The sequence below is a fragment of the Gossypium arboreum genome, chromosome 12, assembly GCF_025698485.1.
Source record: "Gossypium arboreum isolate Shixiya-1 chromosome 12, ASM2569848v2, whole genome shotgun sequence".
NCBI classification, from domain to species: Eukaryota; Viridiplantae; Streptophyta; class Magnoliopsida; order Malvales; family Malvaceae; genus Gossypium; species Gossypium arboreum.
The window spans coordinates 102,341,731-102,354,756 of NC_069081.1; the positions used below are offsets into that span (position 1 = coordinate 102,341,731).

General features: G+C 34.9%; 1 protein-coding gene across 1 annotated transcript; it reads left to right on the forward strand.

Moving 5' to 3' along the window:
- Positions 1–782: 782 nt before the first annotated feature.
- Positions 783–2,412, forward strand: LOC108477175 (HMG-Y-related protein A-like). Its single transcript, XM_017779644.2, has 2 exons — positions 783–1,585; positions 1,673–2,412. Exons 1-2 carry the CDS (start codon positions 1,508–1,510, stop codon positions 2,120–2,122), a joined length of 528 nt encoding a protein of 175 aa, XP_017635133.1. The 5' UTR covers positions 783–1,507; the 3' UTR covers positions 2,123–2,412.
- The last annotated feature ends 10,614 nt before the right edge of the window (positions 2,413–13,026 follow it).

Here is a 13,026-nt window from a genome sequence, read left to right on the forward strand (position 1 = left end):
ACAAACAACGCAATGAGCAACAAAAGAACTCCCACTTAACACAGTATCAAGTATTGAAACAAGAAAAAATATAAAAAAAGAAAAAAGAAAAAAAATGAATAAGAATAAGAAAAGGAAACAAAAAAAAAGACGATAGAATTAGTTCAAAATAATTTAACCACAAACCAACTTTCCAATGTTTAGCAAAAATATTCCCCCATCGCAGACTCAAGGATTCAAACACAAGACCAAACAAAATAAAATGTTTAACCATTGAACCAATAAGCCCATTCTTATTACAAGGTTACTTGTATTAAACTTATTTATGTCATTCAAGGATAGAGGTTATCTTTAAATTAAAATAATAAAACTTCTAAAGATACAACTTGAACTCTTAACCTTAGAGATTTAATTACGATGAAATTCAACAGTCAATGTTAAAATTTTGAAGTGTTAGATACTCAGTATTCGCTTTTTCTTTAGATTAGAAGAAAAATAGGGTCGTCTCTTAGTATTGGAAAGGCCCCGTGTTCGATGCTTGAACAATACATGGTTGATTAAAATAACTCGATTCTTAACTTTCGTTTTTATTTTACCGAAGAACAAATTGGTGTTATTCGACTGGTGTACAGTTGGGTGACACCATGAGATTAAGTGATCTAATTTAAATGATATGCACAATTGAGACTGTTAAGTAGAGTTGGGTTCTTCTCGTTTCGCAAGACTGTCAATGACTTAAATTGTCAGGATGTTCTTGTAGTTAATTTATAACTAAAGAAGGATTGATACAATATGTCAAATATGAAGACTAAATTTATTATTATACCAATTTTGGTACTATCACCGCCGCAACTTGTAAAACATTTAACAAGACTTAGTAGAAAAAAAAAACTAAAATAGTTGAAGGGTGATTTTGAAAGTTTCAAAAGTGAGATGAGAAAAAAACAAACCAACCTAAGCAATTTATCTATTGTTTTAATAAAAGTATTGGTCCAGCTCAGTTGTACTCGATTATCATCAGGCCCCCACCCTTTGCTGTAAATTCTCCCTTGTGATCTCCTCTACATGGCCTTTTCTGATTCGTCATGGTAAATCTGAAGCCCCGCTTTCCTCTCCTACCCTTCCTTTCCCTTTTTTGTATTACTTTTGCGCAGCCAGTGGTACACCTTCGACGCATCAAAAAAGAAAAAACCTTAATTTATTATTGTAACTGATGTGATGAATTCAAAGCAGAAAAGGAGTTCATTAATCCGAATCCACGTCACCAATCCTCGTAGTGTCGCATGAAATAAATCGATACCGTTGGATAAACACCCCGCAATAAGCTATCCCTAGCCGTTGGATTATAGCTCCTACCATTGTTCTTCTCCCTTTCCTTCCATCTCACAGCCAAGTTTTCCCTTTTAAATCCTAAAGCCTTCTCAACAAAATTAACAATTAACAGTTTACTACTTCGTCTTCCTCTCACTCTCTTTTTCGCTTTCTCTTAAATAATACGAAAGCTAAAAAGAAAAAGCTCTAAATTTCAATGGCGACCGAAGAAATTAGTCGAACTCAAGGCCTCAATCCTTCTCAACAATCTTCTTCACTTCCAGACTACCCTCAGGTAGTTTGCATTTTGTTGTTTGTTGGGCTTTTCCAGATCATTTCATTTGATGTTAACTTTTTTTATTTTTCTGATTTTACTGGATAGATGATTTTGGAAGCCATAGAGGCATTGAATGAGAAAGAGGGTTCCAGTATGTCATCCATCGCCAAGCACATCGACTCCACTCACTCCGATCTCCCAGCGTCTCACTCCACTCTCCTATCCCACCACCTCAACCAGATGAAACAAATGGGTCAAATTGTTATGTTGAACAACAATTACACAAAACCCGACCCCAATGCCCCACCCAAGCGTGGACGTGGACGTCCACCTAAACCCAAGGTTCCTCTTCCACCTGGCGTCGTCGTCTCTCCTCCCAGACCTCGTGGTCGTCCGCCTAAGCCGAAGGACTTATTGGCTCCCCCCAAGCCCAAATCCGTCAGCACCGGAAGGCCACGTGGGCGCCCACCTAAGAAGGCTAAGACTGGTACCGCCACTGCTCCTCCACCTCCTCCCGGCGTTAAGCGAGGCCGCGGTCGACCTCCGAAAGTGTAACCGTCGGTGGGTTTTCAGTAAAGCAGCAAACTCAAATGAAAGAGAATGGAGAAGATGGCTCATTCCGTCACTGCTCCACCTCGCGCGTTAGCTTTAATTTTTTTTAACATTAATTTTTTAGGTGTCGTTTAGTTATCAGCTAATTGACGTTTTAGCTGTTTTTTTTTTTCCTTTTAATTTTTAGTTAACTTGGGGTGGGGGTACTGTAATGATTTTACTGTAGGGCTTAGACTTTACTTTAGTTCGACTCTTTTGTAATTTCCATGTAATTGTTAAGACCCTTTTCTTTACCCTTTGATCACTTTTTTTCATTTCTTTTGCTTTTGCTTTTATATTTTTCTATTAAAAGAAAACAGTACAACTAATCTAAATATCTTTTGCTTTCAACCATTTTATTTTCTTTTTAAGAAGACAAGTTGTAAGGTTAGCTTTTCTAAATAATAATTTCAATTATTTGGAATGTTATTTAAGATTAAAATATGTTGTGGACAAAATTTGAAGTTTTATATTTAAGTATCAAAGTATGTTGAATTCTAAATTTAACTTTGTGTAAATGAATCCACAACATAATTAACTTTGTTAGTACTTTCTTGACATGTTTATTAAATAGTTTTTATATGATGGTTTTATTTTGTAATTGGTTGATTGTTAATTGTAGTGGTTGGTTTAATCAATTGATTTTATTAATTGTATATTTAAGAAGTGTTTAATAAAATTTAACTAACAGTTAAAAGTTGATATTTGTTAAATGATAAATAAATATATAACATATTTTATTAGTAAGTGTTTGTTTGTTTACAATATTAGTCTTTATTAGGTGAAATTATTAAAATAAAATATTATTATTAAGAAATTAAAATATTCATTATGAAAATTAATTGGTGAATTTTTTAGATATATTGTAGATTTTGGAGGTGAAAGTGAAAATAAGAGAATGAAAGTTAGAAATATCTTTAGACTTTTATTAGGTTTGAAAGTTTGTGGTAAAATGAGTAATTTTTAAGCAAGCATCATTGGATATATCATTCAATATATCTCATTCTCGATTTGCAATTTTTCATTTACCAAACAGTATTATTAGGGGTTTGACTACTCAATCATTTATTTATGTCAAAATCAATTTAAAAAAAGTTTAAAATTATGTTTACCAAATACCCTCGTGAATGATTGATTAATACCAAATACCCTCGTGAATGGTTGATTAAAAATAAAATATTAAATTAATAAATTTAGATAGAAAATTCAAATAATGCTAATGATTTAAATAGTAGTTTTAAATTTAAAATGTAGGTAAAGTGAATTTTAAACTTTTAAAATATAATAATTAAATTTTAAATTTTAAGTAAAGTATAGGGTATAATAGCTTGTTTTAATTTATATAAAATTGCTAAAGAAGCATACTTAAAAGTTAAAATGATTTGAAAAAAGTAATGTCTAGGTTGTTCAAATTCATTTAATTTTAAAAGAAAATTTAATTTTGTGAATACTTGCAACATGTAATAATATGATATCATATTATTAATTCACAATATCATGCTATCACATTTTAATAATGTTATTGTATAAGGATTAAAGTATGTTGATTAATTAAATAAAAAAATTTAAGCACCAATTAACTACAATTTAACAAATCAGAAAAGTTCAAAAGGAGAGTATATATTAACCTTCAACAATCAATTATAACACAACATGGTATGAATAAAATAATTTGAACGTGTTTGAAAAAGAAAAAGAAAAAGAACATAAAATTTTATATAAATTAAATTATTAATGTTTTGAAATCTGTATAAATATAATATACATAGGAATACATAAGTTGTTTATTGAAAATTTATTACAAGATTAATTTAATATATTTTATTTTTCAAATGGACCAGTAACTTATCTGTGTATAATTTTTTAAATTTTGATCTAAGATAATTCAAACAATGTATTTTTCTAAAAAAAATTTAAAGCCGTTTAAATAAAACTTGTATACCCGAGTTTGACGCTGGAACAGGATACGAGGTGTTACCAGACTTAAACACATACAAACATACATTTCCTAGATTTGAAATTTCGCTCAGAATTAAAACTTTTCATAATGCCTTAATGTCCCTACTATAGGATTACGAGGCCCCAAACACACGTTGGAATTGATTCGGGACTAATCGGTGTACTCTAGAAAACTTTGTAGAATTTTAAGCTGATAAGGACACATGCCCGTATGGAAGGGCGACACGCCCGTGTCTTATCTTAACATGGCCATGTTGAAGGCCTGTGTGACTCACACGGCTTAAACTTATCGGAACACGCCCGTGTCTAGCCCGTGTGAATTTATTTTTTGATTCGAACTTACAGGGGTTTTTATACGGCCTGACACACACCCATATCCATGGCCCGTGTCCTTCACACGGCCATGACACGCCCGTGTACAAAAACCTTAACATTTTGTTTCTAATGTTATCAACTAATTAAGGGCACACGGCCAAGGCACACGCCCATGTGTTAGGCCGTGTCCTCTACACGGCTGAGACACACGGCCATGTCTCTGCCCGTATGTTTACTACCATGCATACTGACTTGTAAAATTGAGGTGCAGGGGGCACACGGCCGGATTACATTCCGTGGGGCAGACCGTGTGTCACACATGGCCTAGACACACGCCCGTGTGCCTGCCCGTGTGGACAAAAATAAAGCTATTTACCAAGCCTTTTTGCCACCTTACTTGCACCAACCTGCACAATATCAACCAAAACCAATCCAAGCATAACACATATAACCAAATCAACCACAACCATGAGAAATTTACATTAAATGCATTTAATAATAATCAATATTAGCCAACATTAATGGCCTTTTCAAAATGAATATCTCATCCATCATATGAGCCAACCCATGTGGCTAAATTAACAAGACACTAACAAAAGATTCAAGTCCCTATACACGCCAAAATCAAATGTTAAACTTGCTATACCAAAGCTTCAGGTGATAGTGTAATCGATGCCTCCAACGTTCTTTGATCCCCAATACTAGCTTGGTGGCACTATAAGAAACTGGAAAGGAAAGGGAGTAAGCATAAAACTTAGTAAGTTACATATAAATAAGTAACCACATCAACCATGCATATTATAAATCCACACAACATTCTTGAGTGAACATGGGTAAATATCACTACATGCTTATATATATCGTAAGTATATACCAAAAATTTCAAAATCGTCCTAAGATCATTTTTATAGTTAGAACTTACTCGTGTCATTCTTACCATCAAGGCAACATAACTAGACTCATATCTCATGAGTTTTGAATAAGAACCTGTACCACTCACAACATGATTATATCATTCCATAACATTGTCATAAGCTTTTAAAATAACCCGTGAAACCATTTGGAACACTAAAGGATATCTGACAAGCTTTACACAAGAGGGTGAATTGCCGATGCCATGTTCCAAACATGGTCTTACACTAGCTCACATGTCAAGGCCAATGCCATGTCCCAGACATGGTCTTACATTGGCTCTCATAATGTGGTTGATGCCATGTTCCAAACATGGTCTTACACTGGCTCTCATAATGTGGTCGATGCAATGTTCCAAACATGGTCTTACACTAGTGCATATATCAATGCCGATGTCATGTTCCAGACATGGTTTTACACTAGCTCTCACAACATCGCCGATGCCATGTTCCAAACATGGTCTTACACTGGCTCTCATATCGTGGCCGATGCCATGTCCTAGACATGGTCCTACACTGGCACACATATCACCCAAATGTCCTGGCATGGATATCCAATCTATTCCTAGGTTGAACCGGGAATTTACTGCATTAACTTCATCACGCCTTATTCATAATCATATTCAACCATATTATGCAAAATAATCATTGAACACATAATAACGATAAAGTTACCTTACTTACGTACAACTTACCTCGGTATACAAAACGTAGGCGACTAGTTGGATTTAGTTTAATTGCTTGGCCTTTCCCCGGTCTAGGTCTGGATTTCGTCTTTCTTGATCTAAAATAATAAAAATTCACTAATTTAATCATCATATTAATCAATGCATTTCATAATTCATATTTTGGCAAAATGACCATTTTGCCCCTAGACTTTCACAAAATTACTATTTTACCCCTAGGCTAGTAAATTAATTTTTATCGAATTTTCTTACTAACCAAGCCTAGCCGAATTATTTTTATACTAGAAGCAGCCCACAATTCCCATTATTTCACACATTTACCCCATAATTTATAACTTATGCAGAATGGTCTTTAGTTAGGGTTTTCATGAAAACTACTTCACAAAAGTTGTTTGTTTAACAACCATGATTCATTTTCTTCCATAAAAATTCAGTAAACAACATGAAAATTCTCATGGGAAAACCCTATAATTTCAAACATTTTGCAAAATAGTCCCTCCATTAGCTAAATAAAACTACAAGAATCCCAAAAGTACAAAAATCAACAAAAATAACCATAAAAATGTCTTACATGTAAGGGTTTATTATGCTGAAAATTTTCAAGCTCCCATGCGGGGTTTTTCACTTCAAATTTTTGGTGGAAAAGATGGAGAAGAAAGATGACCCCTTTTGATTTTTATTTTTTTATTCAATTAGCTAATGTCATCAAATACCAACCCTACTAAATTTTTGACTTTTTTAACTCGTTTTGTCTCTATGGCCAGCCACCCTATTGAAATGGGTATATTTGCCCTTTAAAGATCCCTAGTTATGATTCTTTAGCTATTTAACACCATTTGCTAGAAAAACAAAACTTTTTCCTTTTATGCGATTTAGTCATTTTTCGCAATTGAGCATGCAATTGCTAAAATTATTTCACCAAAATTTTCAAGCACTCATATAATCATGCTACAACACATAAAATAATATTAAAAATAATTTCTCTAACCTCAAGTTAGTGGTTCCGAAACCAGTGTTCCGACTAGGACCAAAATCAGGTTGTTACAATTCTCCCTCTTAGAGATTTTTGTTGTAACGCCCCATAAATTGGGCCTAGAAAGTATTGGGCCTTGAGTCTGGGTTCGGGGAGAAGACGGCCCGAATGATTTAGAGGTTCTAAATTAATTATTATTATTAATTATTAGAATTATGTTTAGTTTAGTAAATAAATAAAATACGAAGGGTTATGGTATGAGAAAAAAGTCCTGGGCTCGGCCCACAGCTTTAGCAAAATTTTTAAATTTTGCCTCTTAAGAGAATCTGGACAGTAGGCCTTATTAATAATTTGGGCTGAGTTTTAGCATAAAGGAGAACTTGGCCTAGTGGCTAAGCATGCTAGGTAGTGGGAAAGAGAGTTGGGGTTCGACTCCCAACATGTGCAAAAGAGTTTTATTTTTCTTTATATCAGGGAACGACGCAGGGAAGTGTTATATAAAGTTAGGGTTAAAAGGTAGCTCAAAAGGAAAGCTCGGCCTAGTGGCAGAGGCGCTGGGAGTGTGGTATAGTGCCTAGGTTTAAGGGTTTGCACACACAAAGGCTTGTTTTTTATTTTAAGAAGCCAGATCGCACTAAAGTAAGGTTTAAGAATAATTGCGATCGAGCTATGTCACAAGAAGTGCCTGTGGCTCAGTGGCAGCAGCGTGCTAGGCATATGGAGAGGGCGCAGGTTCGAGTCCGTACGCGAGCGAATTTTGTTTAATTTTTAAAGTGGGCCAGAACTGAAGCAGGTAAGGTTTATAATTAATTATGACCATATATTAGTAAGGAAGGAAGCATGGTGCAATGACCAGTAGCACGGGCGTGGGCGCAAGGCGGACGGAGGTCTGGGGTTCGAGCTGCAGTTCGCGCACGCAAGGTTTGTATTTTTGCTGCAGGCGTGGGGAAGGAATTGGGGTTTGACCAGGACTCTTGGCAGCATGTTGAAGCGGTGCAAGCAGGTGGATAAGGCTGCTGATCGGTTGGGAGTTTGAATGAAATTCAAACTTCTATTATTTTCTTTCCTTCTCTCAACTCTTCCCCTCTTCTCTTTTCTTTCTCCTCTTGCTGATTCTCATCCTATCTTTTTGCCGAACTTAAACCCTTCATATTCTTCTTCTTCTTTTCTCTCATAAATCCTTAACAAAACTGGTTAGCCGAATTTCCATTGAAGCCAAACCTCGTATCTTTTCTTCCAAAACTGAAATCTTACTACTTTGAAGTACTGCAAAGGCCAAACCCTTGGTTGAGTATTTTCACTTCTTGTGCGGTGTTTGGATCTACAATCAATTGGGAGTAGTGTCATAACGATATAGGTAAACGCTCGAATCTTTCTTTCGTTATTCATGAATTAAGTTAAAAGCCGAAAAACCCCTATATGCAAAGGGTGCCTGTTGATTGTACTCAAAGGGTTTAGTGGTGATATCTGATTTGTTTTCCTATAGTATGGATTAAAGGCTACTAATCTAGGGCTTAGATATTTGGAACGACCAGAATTAGATCTAGTCCATTTTTTCGGCAAAGGTAAGAACACTAGTGCCTAAAGTGTTAATGGTCGATTTTTAGTAAGGAGTTTTGCAGATAAGTTTCTATGGATTCATAGTTAACGTATTAGTAATTGATTGTAGGTAGTTCGTGTGTGGAACTCGTCAGCGTTTCGTTGCAAACAGGTGTGTACACGACACCCACTCATAGACTAGATCGGCAAAAGCTAAAAAATTGAAATGCCGGAAAGCCAACATTTTGTGAACTTGCGAGCGTGCGAGCTCTCATGAGATGGTTGTTTGTTAGTTTTGGTAATCTAAATCGGTATGATTGCAGAGTGCGCAGTTTCGTGCACTTCGGTATATTTGGGCTTAATGGGCCGAAAACAGGTTAATGGGCCAATGGGCCCAATTCGGTAAAAACGCTCGGTAAGTGCTTCTGTTGATGCGTTAATAGTTGTAGGATGTATGTAAACCCTAAAATAGTGAATTTTACTAAAACACCCCTAGTATGAAAATTACCGTTTTACCCCTAGGTGCAAAATGACCGTTATACCTCTAGGGTTAATTTTGACTGAAATGCATGATATTCTGATTCTGTTTGTTGTATGCCATGACATATATATCATTGCATGGGATCAGGTTATGTTATGGAGGAAGAACCGTTCGGTGGTCGTGCCACATATTCTGATATAAGCAGCTTTGCTGCGGATTATAGTTAGTGCCGCAACCGGTGCTAACATTGTAAGTGTAGGGATGACGTGGGTGATTTATTCCCCACAGGAAGTGTAGGGATGGACGGAGGCAAGTGCAGGGTTGGATGGGGTTATCATGCATTAATCATATGAGACTGTTTTGTTATGGGCTAATTGTATTGAAGTGGGCCCAACTATGTTAATATGGGCAAGGCCCAATATATCTCGACTTGTAATAGGGCTACGGCCCAGATTGATACTGATATGGGTTAGGCCCAATATACTCTGATCTTCGTAAGGGCTATGGCCCGATTAATATTGATATGAGCTAAGGCCCGATTAACATCGATTTACGAATAGGCCTTAGGCCCATAAAAGCTTGAACCGATTTGGGCTCGGTTGGGATACTTTACACTGAGAGTTTTCCAAACTCACCCCTTTCTCTTCCATCCTTGCGGTGAGCCCTAGTTGGTGGACTTGGAGTGGGCGGGATTCGAGTGGCCACGAAGATTAAGTTTCATTTTCTTTAAAATAAGTTTCGCATTTATTATTTTGATTATTTTTATTCTGGTTTAAGTTGTAATAAGGCTGCTATTTTTATTATTTTTAATATTTTGGGCTATTAAATTGGTTAGCTCTAGGGCGCGTTTCATAAAAGTTACTTATTTTTAAAATATCACGATTACCGAGCAAAGCTTTCGCAACGTAAATGTTTTTAAAGGAAATAAATATTTTAAATGGACTTAAACTTAATTTGTTGTTCGTGGACAAGTAATATGCTTTAAGTGTGGCAATGGATGTGTGCATGTCTAGGATTAGATCCATGAAGAGCTTGGTACTTAAGCAGTCCAATAGACCCACCACCTTTTTTCTGGCTTCCTACCTGGTGCACAGCTTCCATTCACTTTAATCTATAATGAAAATATTCTTTTCAAAGATTTTTAATTAAAACATGAGTTTTACAATAACGCTCCAATGAGTTTTACATCAAGAAGGGTTTTCAATGAAAACATGGTTTTCGAAAAACACTTCAATGTGACACGCCGAATTCGGCCGTAATGTCTGGGTCGGGTTTGGGGTGTTACATTTCATCCCCGAAAATCTTACCGGTGAAAAAGTTAGGGTGTTGATCTATCATAGTCTCCTCGGGTTCCCATGTAGCCTCATCAACCCCATGTCGATGCCACAAGACTTTCACGAGTGCTATACTTTTATTTCTCAATTGCTTGACCTCTCGGGCTAAGATCTTAACTGGTTCTTCCATATCTATATTTCTCAATATATTTATTCAAGATCTTCCTTTTATTTGATTATTTCAATGATAATATTCCATGTAAAATCATTTTCCACCATTTTTATTATCCAATTCCATATTTTCTCGAAGTTACATAACATATTGAGATCTCTTATTTTCATTATTATAATCTTCAGTTTCAAGTTCCTAATCTCTTCTGGAGTTTTACTTATTAGTTATGCCTTCGGTCTCTTCTGGAGCACTCACCTTTACTATATGACCATCTAAAAGAATTTCCATCTATGGAATCGATCAATCTATTATTTATTCTAACTCATTGTCCTACTCGGATTTTGATTAAGTTTGTAAATACATCTAACAGTTAATTTATAATGAGTTATCTTTGTTTAATTTTTAGTTCAAATTACTCTCCCCCTAACTCATTACAAGTTATTATTTCTCTCCCACTAATGTCGGGGAAACTATCGAATCAAAATTGTAATCATAAGTTTCATATCATAATTGAATCTCCAATATATTCAAAACATCTAATAATAGAAAGAAACTTGTAATTAATATATATTCCCAACTTTCTTTGAGGATTCACTCATCTTTGTGCGTTGTGGTGGAGCAATTGGAACAAATACGCCTATATAAAATTCAAAGATAAGAAATATTTAGCTCTTGATCAAAAACCAATTGTAATGAGGAGTATTTATAACGTTTTGGCTTAATGCGTACAACACGTAAATCAACATGATCTTATGTTGAAATAGGAAGTTTAGTTCTCATAAATAATGGTTTAGACATTAATCAGAAGCGTTCAATCAATAATTTCTCTAAACCATAATGTGCATACATAACAATCTTTTACAAAAGTTATTCAAACTCAATCAATAAAAGATTGAGATATAAACTCATCAGTATTGACAAGATAAAGTGTCTTAATTGCATGATTTGAATTTAATTATTTAAACAAGCAATCTTGCAAATGACAGGTAGCAAGTTGATAACACATACGCGATTATTTTGTAGAAGTATCTACCAAAATCATATAATATCAAAATCATCCACATGGTGGATGAATGAGCCCATATTCATTTAAGAAATGCAAGACATTAAATTTCAACTTTAGCTCTGTAACATCCCGAATTAGGGCCTAGTAGGAATAGTGGTTTCGGGACCACAAATTCAACGTTAAAATTTTTATTTTATGATCATTATGAGGTCTAGAATATGAAAATAAGCATGTGTTAAAGTTTCATGAAGAAATTCTATGTGTAAGATGTCCAATTGGAAATTAGGGACCAAATTGAATAAATTGTAAAAATTGGATTGTAGAAGCAATTTGTATGAAATTGATTTAGAATATTAATTAGAGGTCCTTAAAGAGTAATTTTTCCAATTTCTAAGTTTTTGGACAAAAATTGGCATGCATAAAAAATTTTGAAAGTTTAGTAATGAAGGGCGTTTTGGTCATTTGGTAAATTAAAGAATAAAAAGGGAAAATGAAAGCAAAAATCAGCCATCTTCTCCCTTGTACCAGCCGAAATTCTCAAGCTCCCCATAGCTAGGGCTTTCGACATTTTTAAGCTCAATAGTAAGTGCTCATTAACCCCGTTTTTAATGTTCTTCATATTTTTGAAACCCTCGTAACATGCTCTAACATTTCTACCCATATTTCAAGCTAGGATTAATGTTAAGAAATTTACCCATGTATGAGATGTTTGTGTTTTGATGATTAATGGGGGAATATAAAAGTTAGAGGTGTGTTAAACATCTTTTCTTAAGTGATTTTCATGGGAAACCCTTAAAGGGACCTTTTTGAAAAATGTACAAAATATGTGGTAAAAATGTGAAATAGAGGAAAATGTGGGCTAGTATGAGTTTATAATACATTCAGTTAGGCTTGGGCAACCAAGGAATTGCATGTATTTCATTTTACAGGCTTAGGGACAAAGGTGAAAAATTTTGAAACGTTAAGGGCAAAACGATCACTTTTCCCAGGGTGAGTTTTAGGCCTAAAAAAATGTGATGTATTAAAAATATAATTTTTATTGATATAGACCCCGAGGAACCAATTTCAAAGGTTGACCGTGGAAAATGAAAGGTTTTGGAATAATCGAGACACAAAATCGAAGAAATTACCAGGTAAGTTCGTATAACCAGAAGTAAACTCTTAATATATTTGAACATGTAAGTTCTTGAATGTATGAAAATTTAAATATTCATTGCATGATAATTCAATGGAATGTACTTGTGTAATGAAAAGTTGATAATGTGTCCCGGTTGAAACAAAAAGGGGTATCCAATGGATAAGTCATTCCTTACATGACAAGAGATCCTGCATGTGCTGTAGAAAAGGATTTAGCCCGAATGGGTAATCGATGATCTCAAAATAGAAAGGATCTAGCCCAAACGGGTGTTCCTTGAGTGATCGAGCCTCCCGAAGAATATGGGTGCATTAAGGATTTAGCCCGGACGGGTAATCTAATTAAGGACTGAATTTAGCTTGGACTAGCAATTCAGATCCGTGAGTATGAGAGCAATTATTGCAAAAAGGGATTTAG

Bases quoted from the DNA above. Each gene is read 5' to 3' on its own strand.
- LOC108477175 (XM_017779644.2), top strand. From the start codon at position 1,508: ATGGCGACCGAAGAAATTAGTCGAACTCAAGGCCTCAATCCTTCTCAA. The intron at 1,586-1,672 runs GTAGTTTGCATT...TTTACTGGATAG, and splicing joins CACTTCCAGACTACCCTCAG to ATGATTTTGGAAGCCATAGA.